Genomic DNA, 14,900 nt, shown 5'->3' on the forward strand with positions numbered 1-14,900 from the left:
GATGCTGGCAAAGCCTGACACTGAGATAGCAACAAGTATGGTGCCTTCAAAGCTCCATGCGAAGCTTTCATTTTCTGCAAAAACCAGAGTGTGACCACAGGAAACAAACTTCTGCAGAGTCAAACATGAGCTCAGTGGCTTTTTTTATGACAACAGTATGCTCAGTAAGATTGCAGCTATTATTCTTGTTTTGTAATCCATTCACCAGTGTATTTTCAATGGTATTGCTTGACACAGTATAAATAACTTATTTCAGTGATTCTTCTGAATGTTTTATATTAGTACAATTCTACCGATCCTGTTCTCAACAATCCCAAATTTTCTTGAAATACAAACATCTTTGAACCAAACTCTGTGTTTGTTCTTGGTACTGCAAAAGAACCCATAAGGGCAATGGTGTATATCCTTAAATGCATAACCTTTTCACTAATTTTACATGCATGGGTAGATAAAAAAACATTTTAAGTGTGTATAGCTATTTAAGTACTACTGTGTTAGAAGCCTGACATCAGTTTCAGGTTCATATCCTGCAAGTGGGGAAAAAAAAAGCTGAACAGAGGAGGGAATGAAGAAATATATACAAAGGGAAAAAAGTAAGGAAAAATTATGTGAAAGGGAAGTGAGTGGAATGAATGGTTTCTAAAAAGGTTTAAAAGTGTAGATGAGGAAGAAAGAATTATAACAATTAAATGTGCTTAGTAACTGTAAAATGTGTATGCAACATGGCTGTCAAGGGACTGTATGTCTATTCCTACCATTTACACCATCAGCTTCCTTTTAGACAGAAAGTGTTTATATTTTCGATATGCAGAAATGAATCATTAGGCTATAAAATGAAAACTTCTCAAACTCTTCATGTTTAAAACCAAAACATAACTTGGGAGGTTTACAAAACCTCCGACTGCACTGTTGTCTTCATTTTAAAAGCACCCTTGTGTGTCATTTCACCCCTAAGCTACAAATTGTATTTTCCAACATAGAAATTTGCTGTATTTTAGAGAGATTTAAAGAGAATTTTGTATTTAAAGAGAAGAAACTCAGCTCTAATATTGTTGCATCACCTTGGATTCAAGGCCACAGACATACCTGGACATGGAACCTTCTCACATTTCTCTGTTTCACGCCCATTTCCCACACAGTTTTTCCCACCCATCTGGGGGATAGGGGAATTGCAGAGGCGGATGCGGGTGATATTTCCTACTCCACAGGTAACTGAGCAGGAAGACCAGGGAGACCAGTGACTCCAGCCACCATCTTGACGTACTGCCAGAAAAAAGAGCAAAACTCAAGGAAACAGCCCACTTGCAGCAGTAATACAAACTCACTTGTGAAGTTAACCTTCTAATAAGCCTCTCACTATGCCTGATGAATGTCCCATCTCTTTCCCACCACTGCCACTTACAAAGGCCAGCATGTCAGCTCAGGCATTCAAGTACAGCTTTCTTAAGATTTTCAGTGACCAACATATGACTAACACGGATGACAGACATTTCACTTAAATATCTGAACTTGTTCCAAAGAAACAAATGCTTGTTTAAAATGCACATGTGGACATCTAGCAGCTTCAGCAATAGCCTTAGGTACTACAGTAGCATGGATATAAGTTACCTGCAATACTATTACCTACAGTTCTGCAGATTATGATCTTCCTAAGTGCCTTAAATAAAAGCAGTTTGATATTTTGCAAGCCTTCTATGATTACTGTATTCTTAAAGACTACTAAGCTAATGGAATGGGCCAATAACCATGAATAAATGACAGATCAAAATGTGGCCCCATGTATCACGATTATGAATTGAGTGTTGTTGAATTGACTTCAAACAAGAGACTTCAGTTCATAATGCTAAAGATCACCCATTATCTTTTTTTGTTTAACAGAGACGAAGCCAAAATACACATAACTAGTAAATTGTTAAAAAAGGGAGAAATATTTGAAAGGGGGAAGATGACAAAGAATCTAATGACAGCTACTTTAACGATGCGTATATGAGTGTTCAAATACATACTGCACCAATATAAGTGTAAGCATTCATAGGAAATCCAGAGTAAGCTTGTTTTTGATTAGAGATGTCTGAAGGAGCTTTAAAGAGGGAGAAATTTTATTACTTACTGCGATGGTCGCATTTCTTAAAGCTGCACATCCTTGTCTGGATGTGTGGGCCTGTACAAGCACTCCTGGTGACATCACATGACCTTCCTCGCATCTGAGTCCCAGAGCCACAGGTAACTGAGCACTTGGTCCAGTCTGACCATGGTGACCAGCCTTCCTCACTGTCATCAGCTGCAGAGCAAAAGGTAAGAAAGAGTCACTTTTAATACTAAGCACTATTATCCCATTCAGAAAATTTTCACTTTTCTTTTTCTTTAGAACGGATACTTGGTCCTTTAGATGTCTCTTTTTCTAATTTTGCTTTCCCAAGCTGCCACTGATGTTAGGGAATTAGAGTTTAATGTAATGAGAGGTTAGCCCAGAAAAGAATCCTGAATCTTCATGAAGTGCGCAGTGTGTTTGCATGAAGCACTGACCTTTGGAGGAAGAACATCTTATCTCCAGAATGAACTAAGCCACAAACTCAAATCCCAACCGCCTTTGACTTCAGAATATATGTCAGTACGATGAGATGTGGCCCCACCTCTGAACACAACATAACAGTGAACATGATCAAGAGCACATCATAACAATATGCCCTATGCTCTGAATAAGCAAAATAACCTCTAAATATATTCCAATGCATTTTCATTTAGAAAATCTAAGCAATCATTTTTTTCTGTAACAGATCTGTCTAGTACATAGCGAAATGTATTGAACCCACACTGAAGTAATCTAATCAGTGAAATTATTAAAACTACTGTCACTCCAAAGTCTAATTCACAGCCTGAAATGTTGTCTTAAATGTGGAACAAATTAAGGTTCGTAAGTAAAGCATTACACCAAAAAAGGATATATGACAGAGGGAAAAAATAAAATAGACGATAAGAATGACGTAAGAGAGAGGAAAAATAATGTGAACTCATAATAAATGTTGCATGAAACTACGTGAAACTTTTGATCTGGAACTTAAACATATTCTGCAAGGAGACAGGAAGACATCCTAACCTATATTAGTCTGTTTTAACCAGGCAGTATGGAAAAGAGAAAATAGTGCACAGTACTATTACAAACCAACAAAAATCAGAATGACCAGGCTTGGAAAACACAACAGGGGAAGAGCATGCTTATAACTTTTAATGTCTATACTTAGCTAGGCAAGTTATCAGCTTACTTCAACAATCAATAGAAGCACTGAAAAGAAACCAACTCCTCCCGTAGGTAACTTAAAGCAGCCAAGTGACTTCATATGATCTTTGTATACATATAAGTTTTGTGTTTGATCTTACCTGCCTTGACCTCTTACTTGTTTTGACGTTTTCAACACACTAGTAATGATTTTAAATATTGCCAAAGAGTATCTTTCTCTTTGGCTAAATACTCACTATGAGAGCAGACTGGACAGCATTCACCTTCAACAAAAGATGGATCAGCGCAGGAGACTGCTGGGCAGGTGATTTGATGGCACACAATTTTAGAATCCTACAGGCAAAGAAATCAACTTACTGACTTATGCTCATATACAGAGGCAAATCAAGGTGAGCATCTGGGGAAGTTTCACGTGTGGAAATTCTTTCATTTATTCTAACTTCCATGGACATGGACACTACTTTTTAAAAATATCAGTAATTCTAGACCAAGCTCTGTGTAAATGTGACCTGACCTCAATAGCTGGGCTGGATTAATCCATTCCTGCAGAGAAGAAGAATGTTTCCAAAACCTTACCTGGCAGGTGCACTTGGTGCAGCTATCTACAATCCAGCTTTCATTATCTGCAAAGACACGGCCATCCTGCCAGCAAACTGACTGGTTCTTCAGTGTTTTGTTAGGCCCAATCAATTCCCACATAATTTGGTTCTCTTCAGACTAGATGAAGGAAATGAAAACAAAATGTATACTTCGTAAGAAAACTGTTTTAAATAAACAAAACTGAGACACTATTGGATTTAATGATTCCATTAAAATAGTGTATTTTTACATATTAATGTACATAAAGAAGACTATCTCAGGTACCGCAGTTCTTCAGAAAATAGTACAAAGAGTCATGCAATACTAAGGGAAATCTGTTCTTAGTGGTTTTGCTTTCCTCTAGTACAGCTCATCTTTAGATGGGAAGATTTGAGTCCTGTGACATATCACGTAGTAATAAACTTCCTTCAGAAATAATTAACTGATTCAGAATAAGAGGGGCAGACCAGTAAAACATCACCATCATACTTCAGCTATGAAAATCCCATTTATTTACTTACAGTTTAGGTATCCTGTGATGTATTCATAAATGGTATAAGCATGGTAACAACACTTTAACAGTACACAGGCGAGGTTGGGTTCATTAGCTTTCAATTCCCAAACCTGCAGTAACCTTCAAGAGGATTGATTTCTCCTGTGTATGAGTGCATGTGGTTTTTTTACACCATTTTTTGTGCTCTTTTACACCTAGTCTGGGAAAACCAAGCCTTCATTAAAGTGTTAAACACAAAACCTATCTACCTAGTCGCTTTGAAAATGTAGGTCATCTCTATGTTATGTAGCTATACCAGCAGGTATACACGTGTAATGCAGAAAACTCTATCAATTGCCTCTGTTGTAAAAAAAACCCAAAAACCAAACAAACAAACAAAAAAAAACCCAGGAAAGAACGCTGCACAGCAGACCTCTTTCACTTCTTCAGACTTACAGGTACCTACCACTTTTTGAAGGTTATCAGCTAAGTTGTTCACCACGATGCGAAGGCCAGTAAGCTCTGTGAACATCGTTCCCAGCTCCTCACAGGAGCGGTCACAGAACTCGGCCTTCTCTGGTTTCTCACCCACATACTCCGTTGTGACAGCAGGGCTCAGGTGAAGGATTTCAGTGCTCTCATTGATGGTGTTCACTTCAGCTGGTAGCAAGAGAGGGAAAGAGAAAAGTAGCATATACAAAATTCTTCCACAGATTACAGATTCCTGCTGAAATCACAGGTTGGCACGCATGGGTAGGGTTTAAACACATCTATTTTGGCACAGCTTCATGATAGATTATACCCATGAATAAAAGAGAGGGGTTATATGTCAGCTGGTTCCAATTATAGTCTTTCCCTTCTCAAAATTAAGAGCCAAGCTGTGCCTCACACGGCCCTCACTTTAAAACATTGTTGGCACCACAACACATTAATTTATGAAGAAGGCATAACAAAAACACACAGTATCAAAAAAGCAAACCAATTTTATCCACTCAGAGCCATGAAAGGTTTCAGAATTTTTATGACCTATGACATTTTTGTGATGCAGAGAAAAAGGCAGGAGAAAGTTTCCTCGCAGAAAGTCATTGTCCTTGTTCTGCCCATAAATTCCATGGTTACTTGGATCAAATTTGGACCATTATGCAATTTATACCAGACTCTGAGCTGCTCTATGTTGCACTACCTTGTGTTAAACTAAGAGGAGCTGTTATAATGACAATTTAATTCCAAGTGAAATGGAGCTCAAGCTAGTATCAGGCTGAATATTTGATTTGTCATGGCAAACACTCCTACATCAGGTAGATCGTAATTAAAGCAGATCTTTGCATGAATTATACAAGGAGAACTGGACATGTTCTAATATCAGTTTAAAAGACCTCACTGTCTATAGCAAATTCTTGAAAAATAATAGAAGAGAAAGCATCAACAGTAATTAATAAAAAAATAACATGGGTAACTAAATAAAACAGTCTTTGTTCTCTTAAGCATTTAAATCTCCATCAGGTAAATATCTTATGGAAGCTTTCTCTAAGGACTCTACAGTACACTGAAATTTGGTATCAGCTATACAGAAATCCATGCTGCACTCTCTCAATAAAGACTTGCTTACCAGTTTTATAATGTTGTAATAACTCAAGGTTACCAAACAGAAAAAAGAAGCAAAGGATATAGGAATTTAAAAAGAAGAAATCAGCACCAGAACATGCGCCATAAAACATATGCTCCAAAATATCCCAATACCATTAAGTGTTGACAAGTCACAGAAGGTAGCAATGCTTCAAAAATTCTGAAGGCTTGATTTGATACTTGACTATACAATGTAGAGTGTTATATTTAAATGTACAAGCAATGAAGATGGGAGAAAAATATTATTCATTCATTTAGAAGGCTAAAAATAAATGAACAAAGAACCAACACATAAGATGACATTAAGTGATTACTTCTCAACCATACTTAAAAATGATTGGCTTGATGTGCTTCTACATTAGCTATGAAGTATCTGCCGCTAGCCAAGGTCTACAAAAAACTGTCTGCAGTATTCCAGAGTTGAAGTAATTGTCCAGCTTCACTTACAGGACGGGAGAAAACCGATATACCACATAGCAGATCAGAACTCTCTGTGTCATAACTGTTTACTTCAGCTGCTTTTTGATTCCCTGGAAAGAATGCAATTTTCCTACCACATTGAAACACTAGGTTTCTCAGATTTCCTCATAGCACTTCACAGGTCATTAATTTCATATTTTTCAAGCCAACATGGAGTATGTCTTGACCGGAACATTCTGAGGACATTAATAAAGCTGCAATCTCAGCAGGAAACATAAACCAAAACTATGTTAGAAGAACTAAATCCACACTTCCTACTGGTACTTGGCACTGACTGAAAGAAGATGCCTGGGGATCACTGGGAAATCAGTTCTCTGCCGTTGGCTTCCTGCTAATTTCCTAAGGACCACATGATTATCTTTAAAATGAGAAACCAGAAGAGCAGAATGTGCATCCTTTCACATATGTAAATGTCATTCTGTTGATCTCTCTGAAGAGATTTTATAGATGTGCCTATTTAGGTGTGTTTTTGTCATCTCTCCTATCCAACGCTGTGTGTAAGTCCTCTCTAAAGTATTTGCAGCCAACACACTACAGAGATACTTTCCTACCCTCAACCCAACAGCAATCCCAAGCTACCATTTCACAACACTTCACGTTCTCATACCAGGATTAAGGATGCAGTAGGAAAACACAGCCCTGTCTCTAAAAAAGAAGCAGGCCTTTTGTGTCCTCAGAGCTGAGGGCACTTCAGTGGTAACATGTTATGGGATGCTCACATGTAAATACGGCGTCTTAGTGCCTGTACCTCAGCTCAATGAGTAGGCCATCAAAATGGGAAAATATATACCTCGTGGTCAGTAACATATTGCCTGTGGCTTTTCAACTGTAATAATTAAGCTGGATAGGCAATGCCAGAAAATCAGCCATACACGTAACAAGTCTTTCAAGTAATTTCAATGAACTCAAGCCATAGTGTTCTATTAGCCCTCTTCTGTTGTTGCACGAGTAATTTCCATCTTTTAGTGTTCTTGGTGTTGCAAAGTAAAAGTAAAAATGCCATAAACTGAACTATTTGCTAAATACTTTGCAGGAAGGATAAAACAAAAAAACCAACCCATATCTGTATAATTTATCAGACCTGAAAATTTAACAGTTGACAGATGTGATAAAAAATGCATTAAGAAAACATACTCTTCAGCTGTTGCAATAGATAAGAATTTCTCCTAAGGTAAGTCTCAGCTCGCAGAACTCAGTTATCCCTTTAGGCTCCCATTGGCTTCCTCTTCATAGTAGAAGTACAGTAACATCTCATTTCTACTTGGTAATATTTCAAAACATTTAGTCACACCGTTGCCCTCTGTGGTAATCAGCCAATAACAATGGAAAAGACTTGCAGACACTGTCTTTTGTTGGTTTTGCTGGTTCAGTCTGTCTATACCTAGGGATCGCATCCGCTTGACTGAGACTGTTCTGCCTCTGACTGCTGAACGTGCCCTCAAGGTTCTACCTCAGCTTCTGGGAATTTTGTTTCCATTGGTAAATGAAGCAGGATAGCTGAACTGCAGCCTTCCTGAAACCATCCTTATATTTTATTCAGGTTACAATTAGACCTAAATACGTGTCCTATTTTCCCAGAGCAGATTGGCTCCTCGAGAATTTTCTTCCAGTAACAAAGTTGAAAAACAGTAATTAGTAGTTTCGAGTACTTTCTCAGTAGTTTGACTACCGAAAACAGCTTGGCTGGGAGAAATGACAACTAACAAATGAGCGCATGCCTTCTTGCCTGTGCCATCTAAGGCCACTTCCATTCTAGCCCACCTGACTTGTTTCTAACACTGTCACACTTGTGTCTGACGTCCTGCACCAGGGGCACACCTTTAGCATGTATGAAATCACCAACCAATATCTTTTATCAAGATTTAAAAACAGACTAATGAGGACAGTTATTTTTTTTTGTGCATATACATATATACACACACCCTTGTATAGATATATACATATGTATATACACACACATTTATATGTCTTATAGAGACCTTTCATTAAAATATCTCAATACTCTGGCTGCCTTTAAGACCTGCTACTGCTTATTTTCTGGGTTTTGCATAAACAAGGAAAAAAGTTGAGTACAGCCTGCTCAACTAATTTGCTCCATCATGTGTTTTACTGAAGTGACAGAAATAATGGCATTTCAGAGGGCAGAAGTTTCAATTAAACCATGAAGTGCTGACTGCCTTGTGCACCCACATTCCTCTGATGGACTTAGTTGTCTCTGATTCTTGACTGAGCTCTTGCCAGTTACAAACACGGGAAAGTAAAATAGCCAGCACCCCTGTGAGCTCAAGTACAAAACCTTAGTGCATACTTGACAAATTTTCATAATTCTTTCATGATGAATCCAATATACTCCCACACACAGAGGGCTCCCCTCCTGGTGAAGTCAGCATGAACTGGACTAACAAGAACATGTCAGCTTGTCACATACATGCCTTCCATACCTCTCTGGGTTTTTTTTCTTATTTTCCTTAAATTGTTTTGATTAACAATGCTTTGGGATTCAAACCCAAAGTCTTTTTCAGTCAACAAACTTATTGCAAAGGAATTCAGTATCTTCAAGACTTGCAGACTTGTTCATGGACCCATTGAGAGTCGAGAGCAGAATTCAGAAGCAACATTACCAGTCTTGTGTTCAAAGAATCATGGACATCTCGTGGAATAATGTAGCTATTTTCATACATATGCATTTTCCCTTCTATTTCTATTAATTTCTTGCTTGGCAGGTTTTCTCCCAACTTAAAAACAGAGGCTCAGAGTTATAAACCTAAGCAATAACAGCTACAATGGTAGGCTAGAGTGTAGAAATGGTATCTCAAGATAGCTAAAAAATATGTTCTTATTACCAGCAAAAATCAACTCATTCTCTTTTTCATTTCAAAGGGATCTGTTGCATGGGTTTAGGACAACATGTCACCATTGACAGTTCTCATTTTCAGAGTCAACTGAATAATATTAATGAGGTAAAAAAGCCTTACTTGACTGGCTTCTCTGGCATCCTTTTCTACGCAGAACATCCTCTATTGAAGTATCAAAGATTAACTGAATATTTTGCAAAAGACCCTGCAATATTAATAAAAAAATAATTAAAAAAAACCAGTAAGATCACTTTGGGAGTAACTAATAACTGATCTGTCCCAATCTCATGCTATTGACTGGATTCAGCCATAGTAAATATGTAAAAACCAATCTACAAGTCATTAAACCTGACACACAATGAAAAAAATGTGTTTATAGTTTTGTTATATACTATTTCAATACTATAAGCAACAAAATTAGGTATGTTCTGAAATAAGTCATAATAGAAGTTATTAAACAGCTATGGAGATTTGAGCTCATTTCCATAGTGCACATTTTAGATTGTAGTTCTACAAGATATTTGTCATGAGGTCAAAGCCAGCTTTTGAAGTTCCTGCCCCATTGCACCAGCATCCTCAGCCAGTCATTCCCATGCACCATACTTGGCTGCCTCACTTGTGCTGACACTACCCTGAGACAACACTATAAAACCTGACTGTTCTCTGTTCCATTAAAAAAAAAAAATAAAAGAAGAAGAAGAAAATTACTTTAAAACCAGATTACTTCAGTGACCCGCTTAACAGCACAGCTCCAGAACCAGCACAACTGATGGAGAAACTCAGTCATGGAGGGAGGAATGGAGAGGCTGTGGGCAAGAACTTCTGGCTTCCCTTCCAAAACTGGCCACCCCGTGGAACCACACTCCAGCATGTCACACCCTGGCTGACAACTAGATGGCACAACAGGATGAGAAAGAAAGGGCCTCCTGAAATTTTTGAAGCCATGAGTTCCAGTTTGACTTCAGCCCTGACTGGAAAAAGAGCCACCTTTAAAGCATTTGGGACAGATCACATCCCTGTATGAGGCAGGAGGTTATTTTCACTTCACAAGAAAACCAGAAAGTCTGTAATTGCTCCATTTTAAAACAAAAGAGAAAAAAAAAAAATCAATGTTTTCCACAAAAACAAAAAAGATCTCATTTACAGGACTAAATGATCTAAACATATTGTTCTAATCTCTTTTTTGGGTTTTTTTGTTTGTTTGTTTTTTAATAGAAATAAAAGTTTATTTAGAATTGCAAACTAAGATATTTTGTTAGGGGATGGACCAACACCACATGCTTCAGCTCCATTAAAAATTATTTTTTTCCTTCCACTTTCAAATAAAATTTAAAACCATTGACAGTCTCAATATGACTTGAATAGATATTCAATGAAAAAATAGTTCTTCAAGAAATTTCCACAGAATTCTACAAATCACCACAAAAACGCAACATGTTTAGAAGTCTTACGTGTGGAAAAGGAAATAGATGCTTACATAGGAAAGACCATAAACTGGTTTTGTGCACTTTTCCTGGACCTAGACTTTGCTTTACAAGTCCTTTGCTTTCAGGAACCCCAAATTCACTCAATGTAGATCCAGCAATGAATAAAAACACACTCTGGAGAAATTCTGCTTAGGAACACTTGTGACCCCACCAAATCCAGGAGACATCAGGAGAACAAAACTGCACCTATTGCATCTTCTTAAACTACTTGCAGTTACTTTCTTACCTCACCAGAGACCCAAGCTTCTCCAGGTTACCTACCCTGAAATGATTCTCCCGAATGGACCCTTTCGCCACATACATTCTGCTGTTCTCTGCTTTCAGTTGCTCATAGAAAGGCTCCTCCAGGATGAAGCTGTCAATGAGGTCACAGCCAACATAAAGATTGTAGTTCTCCCCTGTTATTTGCACAGTGAGGTTCTTCCACTGTGAATCGGCAAGGTCCACATCTTCCAGGGAAATCACGTTCTGGAAGCCATCCACCCAATAGATGAGGTCCAGGGTGTTGGCCCGGCCATTGGAAATGATCTCAAACTGCCTCTCACTGATGCCAGGACCCTCTAAAGCAAGGATAGTGCCTCTAGATTGCCTGTCCTGTCTCAGGGTGGCTGAAAGGATAAAGCCCTCATTCTGCCGTATGAGTCTGACAATCTTTTTTAATTTCTCTGGTTTACATGGAGGTATATGGTCAAACCGAATGAAACGATATGCTGGGATAGTGGGGTCTGGACCTCGAAATAATTTTGCTCCAACTGTCTTTCGGTTTATGTTACTGATCTGAAGTAAATCAAAGGTAGTCTCCTCTTCCTTGTCACCATCTGAAAAAGTTAACAATGTGTGACAATGTGTCTATAAAAAGTCTTGTAAGAAACAACTCTGCATACTAAGTAACAGCAATTATATGACAGATGTAAGGATCAGCAGAGAAAACCCAGTTCTTTCCTACTTCCACAAACAGAACTGTTCCTATGAGCATGCAAGTGAATCATATTTTCCACTTGTCATTTTCATTTACTTATATATATACATGCTGTGTGTCACGTGTATACCTACACATGGATTCACGTAACAATGTATTCATTAGGTATTTTATATATATATATATATATAAATAGATAAGGAAGTTGAGCCAATTTCTATATTTTGACTATCAGCTAATAAAAATAAAATTATGAGAAAGCATGTGGTCACATGACAACAGGAAGCAATAGATTTGCTTTTTAAAGATTCAAGCCAAGAAGTCAGATGTAAATGAGAGTCTGGCACTATGCCAATTTACATTCTACTTATATTTGATTTATAGAAGTCTCTCTTTACCTCTGCCTTTTTTTTAAATGTTCACCCCACTCAATGATTCTGTTTGTATTACTTTCACCATACAATTCCACTGCAGAGGAAAGTATAATAGCAATTATTTCTGAGATTATATACATTATGATCAATAATTTTTAAAGAAAGCAATTTTGGGATATTTTTGGGGAAACTTCATTTAGCAGTAGTAAGATGTATCTACCAAAAATACCCCCAGCAACTACTATTCCAGGCAATTCTAAAAAATCATATATGCTTATTTTGCCCATTGTAGCTCAGGTAAGCCAGTGTTTTATACCAGCTTTTAGGAGGAGTTACGATATATATATAGTTAAGAGGTGTCAGAACTTACCCTGAGCATTTGAGGAAACCCACAGGGTTATCAAAACAGCAAGCCACAACAGCCCACTCCTCTGCAGCATAACTCCTATGAATAAACCAAAAAGTAGTAAATATTAGGGAAATAATATTTATCAACTACAAGTACCTCGCAAAATGCCACAGGCAGAACTCTCATTATAAGCAACTATACATACAAAATCAGAATTTATATCTTTTCTGATTCTTGTAATACTTATTCTGGGGTCATTCTTGATGTCAGAAATAAAATGTGAAATCTAGTGAAGAGCAATTCTGGAGGATAAAGCTCCTTTTTTATGCAAGTGTCTTTAGTAATAAATAAGGAAAGACTTACAGAAAATACACGCTATGATTTTCTCCCCACTATTTCGCTAGCTGGCATAGGGACCTCATGACACTACACACAATACAGCTCATTAGCAGCTGCATCTTTGCTTTGGAGCACAAGGTCTGGCTGAAACTCCTCGCAGGGTGATGGGATCTGGCTAGATTTTGGTTCTGAGCACCAGCTGTACTCTTCAGTACCTTTTCCACTGCCATCACACAAACACCTCTCTGCCTCTCCTGTAAATATATATACCACTTACCTACTCTTACAACCCTCTGTACCAACCACAGCTGGATAATGAAGTGACTTTTAACGCGGTGCCGGCTTTGCCCCGAAGCACTATGCAGTTACAGGCTGTGTAAGCGCTCCTCCATCCGTGCTTGCGCTCTCAACGGATGGAGCAGATGGCGTTCCCTGGGACCTGCAGTCATCCATCCATCCATCCATCCATCCATCCATCCATCCATCTGCACGCTGCCGTACCTCTTCAGCGCCGCTAACTCCACACGCTCTCCTAAGGATGCCAACTTTTCCTGGCTAAACTTTCTTTTCCCTGTAGGGAACCTACTGCCCGTCACCCCGAGGTACCACCGCTACAGCCAGGGACCGCCAAACGCCTGGAAGCCCCTGTCACCTCACACAGCCCGCGCCCGCCCGGCGGGACCCTGCCCGGCTCCGGCTCAGCCCCGCCGACACGGCGGGCACGGCTGCGGGCAGCGCACGGCGCAGCGGGCGGGTGCCGCACACCGGCCCCGCCGAGCCCCCCCGCCCCCGGCAGGTCCCCTCGCCTGTCACCCCGAGGACCCGCGGGGGACGGCTGCAGGAGGCTCCCACCCGGCTGCCCACGGCGACCTCCGGCCGCAGCGGCCCCCGCCACCTCCCCCGAGCCACGGCCGCCCCCGGGAGGGGCCTTCCCCCCCCCCCCGCGCCTCACCTGGCATGGGGGAGCCGACGGCGCGCTGGGGCGAGGCCGGTGGGAGTGGAGCGCGGTGCCCTACCGCTGTCGCCAGTCCCTCCGCGGCCCCGCGCCCCGCGCCGCCGCCTTTATGGGCTGCGGGCCGGGCCCCGCTGTCAATCAGCGGCGCCGGGGCGCGCCCCCGGCTCGCCCCTCCGCCGCGGTGACATAACCTCCCCGCCGCCCCCTCCCCACCGGGCGGCCCGCGCTCGCCTACCTGCGGGGCCATCCCGGGCCCGGGCCCTCCCCCGCACCGCCCCGCAGCCGCCCGGCCGCCCTCCGCGGGCGGTGCGAGAGGCGGGCCGGGCGGCGGGGGCCTCCCCGCGGGGAGCGGAGCGGCACGGAGGGGCGGGCAGAGGCGGCCGAGCGCGCCGTCGTGCCCCGGGTTCCGCGGGGGGGACGAGCGCGGGTGCCCCAGCGTGGCGGAGCCCCCGGGAGGCGGCGCCAGGCCCCGGCAGCGGGGAGGCGAGCGCGGCCGGGACCCGCCGCCGGGGCCGCCCGAGCCTGGTGCCCGCGGGCGGGAAGCGGGGCCCGGCCCTTCGGGCCCGGCCTGCGGCGTCGCGAAACCAGGCGGCTGGGAGCGCGGTGCTCCTGCCGCCGCTGCGGCAAAAGGAGCTACTGCTGCCCCGGGGCTGAATCTTCTCATTTCTATCCTTAACTTTAAATTACATGGCACCCCAGAGGCGAGACTTGCCCCGGTGTCCCCCCCGCCCCGTTTGTAAAGTGCTTACTGGAGGGCAGTCAGCAGCTTCTCAAGTGCGTCCAGCACCTCGGTCCCTCTCTTCCTCTCTTCTCCATTGGAAGCACCATCCCCTTTGATCTCCTGGAAGTGATACTGGGCTTGCCTAGGCCTGCTCCTCCTCATGGAGGGAGTCTTGCCTCCCTCTAAGGAAAGATATGCCACAATTCTCACACTTAAGCTGCTCCTAATCTCGTTAAGAGAACTGGAAAGTATCTCCACAAGCAAAGACTACAGTCCCAACCCTTGGACTAGCAGGTCACCACGCTGAGGAGCACCCAGCGTGCCCTGCTGGTGCCATGCTTCATGTGGAACAGGAGAATGGATCACTGCAGTGGGTGCACAGAACCTGCCCTGACACGTGGAAATGTTTCAGAAGTCAAACAAGACCAGGATCCCTGACACTGAGGCCTGAACTGGGGTTTCAGGATATCTGTTGAAGGATCCTG

General features: G+C 41.7%; 1 protein-coding gene across 2 annotated transcripts in view; it reads right to left on the minus strand.

The window, feature by feature from the left end:
- The window catches only part of THBS2 (thrombospondin 2), a 34,396-nt gene extending 20,421 nt beyond the window's left edge, over positions 1-13,975 (minus strand). The window contains exons 1-9 of one of the 2 annotated variants that reach the window (XM_037392928.1): positions 13,930-13,975; positions 12,422-12,496; positions 11,020-11,576; positions 9,392-9,476; positions 4,777-4,970; positions 3,815-3,955; positions 3,475-3,571; positions 2,111-2,281; positions 1,087-1,263 (exon numbers count right to left, since the gene is read on the minus strand). In XM_037392928.1, coding sequence (XP_037248825.1) covers positions 1,087-1,263; positions 2,111-2,281; positions 3,475-3,571; positions 3,815-3,955; positions 4,777-4,970; positions 9,392-9,476; positions 11,020-11,576; positions 12,422-12,491 — 1,492 coding nt within the window. In that variant the 5' untranslated portion in view covers positions 12,492-12,496; positions 13,930-13,975. Of the gene's footprint in view, positions 1-1,086; positions 1,264-2,110; positions 2,282-3,474; positions 3,572-3,814; positions 3,956-4,776; positions 4,971-9,391; positions 9,477-11,019; positions 11,577-12,421; positions 12,497-13,691; positions 13,809-13,929 lie in introns of those variants that run through there. The other variant, XM_037392927.1, reaches the window with a different exon arrangement.
- Positions 13,976-14,900: the final 925 nt, after the last annotated feature.

Source organism: Falco rusticolus, chromosome 6, assembly GCF_015220075.1.
Source record: "Falco rusticolus isolate bFalRus1 chromosome 6, bFalRus1.pri, whole genome shotgun sequence".
Lineage (NCBI taxonomy): Eukaryota > Metazoa > Chordata > Aves > Falconiformes > Falconidae > Falco > Falco rusticolus.